Raw genomic sequence first — 5,846 nt, 5'->3', positions numbered from 1 at the left:
AAGAACCGGAATCGTGAACCTTGTCCTGTCACAATTCCGGTTCTAAGATCGATCTGTTTCCGGTTCTATTCCTAGTTCGATCTCCGGTTTGAACCGCACTGAAACACTGGCCTATGAAATGGATTGACACATGAGTGGCCCGTTTCTGTTGGGCTCCGATTGCTTTTTTCAGTGTTGCCCAAGAGAACGATTTATATGTGGCTTACGACTTCTTTCTTCGCCACGGTGGCGAAAACGTTGAAAGGCAATTGTCAGATACAGTTAAACTGGCTCTCGTCCGTCTCTTTCCGTCGTCCGTCGTCTAACTCTGCATTTCAAGGTCCCGCGAAGGGCTAAAATTAATTCTTGTGCAAAACCCAGAAATGTTTACGGGGCTTAGCCATTTATCCAGCAGCTGAAATCTATATCTTTGTGTTTTTTTTCCTCTCAGGTATTATAACAAATACTTAGTAGGCTTCAAGTTTACTCCGTCTTTTATACCCAAATATTGTGTGAAGAATATATCTTTTCATTCTCTAAAATTCATCATGTATTGCTTTGGTTGTTTTCTTCTTGTTTAACAGCATTTGATTTGCTTCTGTAGTGTGTTTTGTTAATGTACAAACGAAAGAATGAAAAAAAAAGATGTGAATTTTCATCTTGTAGATGGCTTAAGATGCCTTTCTATTCTTGGGTTGCCTTTTAGTCTAATGGGCTTTCAGTTATTTTGACTTTTGAGTTTTGATTGGAGAATTTGGACCTGCAATTTGAAGACCTAAATTTAAGGGCGTAAACATTTAATTGAGACCTTATCGTGATAAGATTCTACTGTATGCAGTTGTTCTCAAGCGGGTTAGTTAGAGTTTGTTGGTCTATGGAAGTTGGTTGTGTAATTCTGTGATTAATACTCATTATTTGAGTATTTCAGTTCAGCAGGTATTTTTGGTTGGAAAATTGTGTTGGATATAGACTTGGTAAAATATGGAACATACACTCAGAAGCTACTTGATATTGCCTGATGAGACCCTCAAAAGTATCTGTTGCTTTTTGATTATTTGTATATCCTCTTTGGCTCTGTTAACTTCATTTCAGGACACCATTTTTATTTTGTTCATTTTTTTTATAGTTATTTTACCAATTTTCTATGTTTTCAAGCTCCTTTGTGAAAGTCTACTGATATTAAGAGTGGCAAATATAGAATTATTGGTAGTTTGGGCAACATAACTGTTTGTTGTTTGGGTTCTTTTGAGATGATCTTAATGTACTATAAACTGAAATCTTTTGTTTTCTTTTATTGATGAGAAGTTATGTGGTTATATTCCCCTTATTTTTTCTGTGAATCTGAATTTCTGATGTCCCTCTAAATAAAGAGCTGTGGCTTTGTAGGAGTATCTATTTATTCTAGACGCTGTTGCTAGCAGCTCTGATGACCAATGCCTGTATCACTAGATTCAATAGCTTTCACAAGGCAACGGTGGCAATCCCTCGAAGAAGAAAGTTTGGAATTGTTTTTCTTAGATCATTTTGCACGTGTGCATCAGCATGTCTCTCTCAGAGTGTCCCCCTTTTTCATCACCCTTCATTATTCTTGACTGCACACCTCAAGGCCTCAGATGCTCCACAGCGTTCTGATGAATGGTTTGCACTTCGCAAGGACAAGTTAACTACAAGCACATTCAGCACTGCTCTGGGATTCTGGAAAGGGAATCGTCGGTACGAGCTCTGGTATGAGAAAGTGTTTTCACCAGATGAGCAACTAGTGGAAGCTTCTAGAAGGTATGCCATGGACTGGGGTGTTCTGAACGAAGCAGCAGCTATAGAGCGCTACAGAAGCATCACTGGTCGTGATGTTAGCTCCCTTGGTTTCGCTATCCATTCAGAGGAGCGCTTTGAATGGATTGGTGCCTCCCCAGATGGACTTCTCGGTCACTTCCCAGGAGGTGGGATTTTGGAAGTGAAGTGCCCGTATAATAAAGGAAAGCCAGAGACATGTCTGCCTTGGAAAAGAATGCCCTACTATTACATGCCTCAAGTGCAGGGTCAAATGGAGGTAATGGATAGGGAGTGGGTTGATTTGTATTGTTGGACTCCTAATGGGAGCACAGTATTTCGGGTATGCAGAGATCGTAAGTATTGGGAATTGATACATGGCATCTTATGGGAATTTTGGTGGGGAAATGTGGTTCCAGCAAGGGAAGCTCTTTCATTGGGAAGGGAGGAGGAAGCCATGTCACACAAGCCAACACCAACGCATAGACAAACAGGTCTTGTAATTAGTAGAAGCTTGAAGTTGGCTGGTGAGGTGAAGTTGTTGTGCAGGGAAATAGGAGGCCATGTTGAGTTTTATCGATGATGGGCTTTTGTGTTATGCAAAAATGATTAACATCTTCATGAGGATAGTTGTCCCTTAATATGGCACCTCAATTGGTAACTTAATTGTATATCAAGGTTATAAAATATGGTGTAATAGTAGGTGACACTTGATTTGCCAGAGTACCATGTAATATCAAATTTGTTGATTCTTCCATGCAGTTGTCTTAATCTAAGCATTTTTATCTGAATATGCACTTAAATTTAGTCTTCAACGACAAAAAAATAACAGTTAATGTTTTCTTTAGACCAAAAAGAAAAAAAAAACTTTAAAGAGTCCCGACTCTAGAGTCTAGACTGCCTAGTGGGGGCATTAATTCCAGGGTAATGAAGAGAATTTAAATAATCAAGGGATTGGTTTTATTTGTTGGAAATGTTTTTAGGCTTGTAATTTGTGACACTTATTGGAAATATTCATCAGGAATGATCATTCCCCTGATTTTAGACCTGCTCTTGGAGAAGAGTGAGAGTTTTTGTAATCAACCTGTAACTATCCTGTATAGGCAATGTGCAAACTGCTAAAAGTGGAAGTCTGAGGAGACTGAAGAAGAATGAATGTACATTCATTGGGGACCTGTGTTGGGCTGACAAGCAGATGTTATACCTTTTGGGGAACCTTTCTTGGGCTGGAGAAGGCCTTTCTGACAACCAGAAGATTGGAAAATTTGACCATCAGCAGGATTGATAACATTGCGAGAAATACTTTTCCCAGCTTTTTAGCAATTTTGTACTAATTATGGCATTGTCACTTTTCAGTGGCCATAGAATTTGAAAAATCCTGCAATCCAATTTTTTCATTGCGTGCTTGCGTGTGTGATTTCTTTCTTCTTCTTCTTTTTTTTTTTTTTTTTTCCTTTTGTTTTTAGTTTGGTTGCTTGTATTGATTTCCTTTGTTTTGTTGAGGTCATCGACAACTGGGAATTCAGTTTTATTATGGATGTTAAGAACTTACATTAGATGACAGATATATTCTTGCGGAAAATAAAACATTTTTTCCCATGATTGTACGTCATTATTTTTGTTGTTTTCTATACTTGTTTGTCAAGATTAAGGCCCACGTGATGGGGTCATGGTATACCTTCAAGATAAATGTTTCTCTAACAGGCCATATGTGTCGAAACAACATGTTAATTTGACATGAGTTTAAATGTTATGCATCTAAACTTGTTAGTGCTAAAAAAGTATTTTCCATTTATAGTGGGAAATAATAAATCCATTCTTTGTAAACTAGCCTTGTTTGATAATTTAATTCAACACTTAAATTTAATGAATTCGGATTTTAACGTGTTTAAATGCGTTTGATACAAAAAATTGAACATTTGAATTAATTAAGTGGTATTGAATTTTCTAAACAAAACTTGCTTCCAAAAACAAGTGATAAGCTATTCACTTATCAATGAATGTGATATACACTCAAATGTATTACATTTAATACTTAACAATTTAATAACTTAATATATTCAAATTTCAGATTTTAGATTTCAGATTTCAAATTTCAGTTTTATCAAATGCACCCTCAGTGTTATCACGTGGAATAAGGGGAGAAATGGAGATTTATTGAAAAATTCATTGAGACAATGCTAAATCATTTCTTGCTTCAATGCTTTATCATCATGATGCACATGTATAATTCGTTATTTAACTGGAAATGAAATCTCACCATACTACTGACAGGTAGATACGTTCCTAGTTGTTAAGAATTTTAGTTTTTCGTTTCAGATAATGATTCACATTCTTTAAGATTCTATGTTAAAAAAAGAAAGAAAGAAAGTAAAAAGCACAACCAATGAGTTTTGAGTGGAATGATAGATTTCCTAATAAAAGTCATGACTGTTTATTCACTCTTTTATTGCAAACTTGCACACGAAATTTTACTTCTGAAATAGTTTTCGTCCTCTATGGAGTGAACTTATTCAGATTGGGAGTGAAATCTCAAATTTTATATTCTTTTGACATGACATGTTATTCCAAGTTCTTGTAACAAAAAGGAAATTCCAGCCTCTTAACGAGGACTTCAACATGGCACAAATTGGTAGTTGACCATCAAGTGACCTTGAGCATTGCCCCTTCCATCAGTATCAAGTCTTTTAAAGACAGCAGCATCCAAATCTAGCCCTCCGTTGCTGCATTGATCAACGATTCTTGCAGTAACTTGAGCTCCTGTTGCCCTATTTGTGACCTGCAATTTTCAATATTGAGAAGGATTGCATCAATTTGTTTCTTACTCATTAGGCTCCTCTCCATTTATTGGAGAAAATTTCTATTGATCACACTCTGGTACGTCTAATTTTATAATCATATGCACATAAATTAAAACCCTTCATAATATAATTTATCACCAATTTCAGTTATGCACATAAAGTGATATTAAATTGATTATATTCTGCCTTTTGATTAATAAATATAATTTCTCCATGATATTGGCCCATTCTACACCGTCCAAATATTTCGTGCAAATGGAGTGATGAAGTGTAGTTAGATGGATTTGATTTTTAAGTGTGTTAATGTATTCATTAATATAAAGATAATGAAATCATCCAATAATTATTAATTTTGGTTAGTTGAGTGTAAGCAAATATATGGATGATTAAAGTTAAAAGTAATAGAGGAGCTTGATATCTAGGATTAGGAGTACATCCATGAAGTTCAAATATTGAAAGAGTGTATATGTTCTATATATAAAAATATTAATGATGATTTTAGAAAAATTAACTTATATTCAAAACAAATTAATCCACAATTAATTTGTGTTGAGCGCCATGCGCTATTTGCTTTTATGTAGCCATGGAAGTCTTCCACAAATTTTGGGAGCCCAGTGTGATTAAATTGTTCCAGTTTGTTCGTGATTATTTTTTGCTGAATCATGCAGGCTGCTCTCTGGTTACACATTCAGCTACTTTGTTATTAATCGTTAGATCAACCAATAACTGAAGTTACAAAAAAATGGGAAGCTTCTCAGAAAAACAAAATAAAATAAAAGAAGTTCATACCCTTAAGCACCTCCCACAAGCAGCTTGTCCATGAGGTCCAACCGGTCCACAAAAAGCTGTCCATCCATATTTTTTCCTCCATGCCAGGGGTTTATTGGCATCCCATGTTGAACAATATGCACTAACTGCATTCAGATTCCATCCATTTTGTGCAGGATTATAGAAATGGTATGTGGCTCGAACATTTGAGGCACTTTGTCCTGCAGCAAAGCTCAAAAAACACAGGAAGATAGCAAGGAAAAGTGTTAGGTTTATCCTATCCATTTTTGAGTTGGAAGAAATATGTTGGTAGTGCAAAAAGTAGTTGAGATGATTTCTATTTATAGCGGGGAAAGGTTGCTATAGTTTTAGTTCCTGAAGTTATCCGCAACTAGTATTATAATGATTATAGACTAAATATAGAAGTCAAACAGACAAATATACACCAAGTCAAGATAATGCAGCAACGTAAATTAAGGAAGCTTAAGTCCACAAGTAAACCAACCAAATTAGGATATAAATAGTTTT

The 5,846-nt window shown here is 35.7% G+C and overlaps 2 protein-coding genes across 3 annotated transcripts; one reads left to right on the top strand and one right to left on the bottom strand.

Moving 5' to 3' along the window:
* Positions 1–202: 202 nt before the first annotated feature.
* On the top strand, positions 203–2,483 carry LOC113761740. Of its 2 annotated transcripts, none has more exons than XM_027304851.1 (2): positions 203–430; positions 1,366–2,483. In XM_027304851.1, the coding sequence occupies exon 2, from the start codon at positions 1,406–1,408 to the stop codon at positions 2,330–2,332; it is 927 nt and encodes a 308-aa protein (XP_027160652.1). In that variant the 5' UTR covers positions 203–430; positions 1,366–1,405; the 3' UTR covers positions 2,333–2,483. The 2 variants fall into 2 exon arrangements, with proteins under 2 accessions (XP_027160652.1, XP_027160653.1); XM_027304852.1 differs by having other exon boundaries at positions 1,350–2,483.
* Positions 2,484–4,363: 1,880 nt separating this feature from the next.
* Positions 4,364–5,603, bottom strand: LOC113764011 (barwin-like). Its single transcript, XM_027308041.1, has 2 exons — positions 5,340–5,603; positions 4,364–4,528 (listed from the first exon to the last, which is right to left on the bottom strand). The coding sequence occupies exons 1-2, from the start codon at positions 5,601–5,603 to the stop codon at positions 4,364–4,366; spliced, it is 429 nt and encodes a 142-aa protein (XP_027163842.1).
* Positions 5,604–5,846: the final 243 nt, after the last annotated feature.

Source organism: Coffea eugenioides, chromosome 2, assembly GCF_003713205.1.
Source record: "Coffea eugenioides isolate CCC68of chromosome 2, Ceug_1.0, whole genome shotgun sequence".
Classification (NCBI taxonomy): domain Eukaryota; kingdom Viridiplantae; phylum Streptophyta; class Magnoliopsida; order Gentianales; family Rubiaceae; genus Coffea; species Coffea eugenioides.
Note: the sequence above shows the minus strand (reverse complement) of the source record. Positions and strands in the feature narration are given on the sequence as shown.

Excerpts from the sequence above, each read along its gene's own strand:
- LOC113761740 (XM_027304851.1), top strand. The coding sequence starts at position 1,406 with ATGACCAATGCCTGTATCACTAGATTCAATAGCTTTCACAAGGCAACG.
- LOC113764011 (XM_027308041.1), bottom strand. The coding sequence starts at position 5,603 with ATGGATAGGATAAACCTAACACTTTTCCTTGCTATCTTCCTGTGTTTT. Across the intron at positions 4,529-5,339 it reads CTTGTGGGAGGTGCTTAAGG|GTCACAAATAGGGCAACAGG; the intron begins GTATGAACTTCT and ends TGAAAATTGCAG.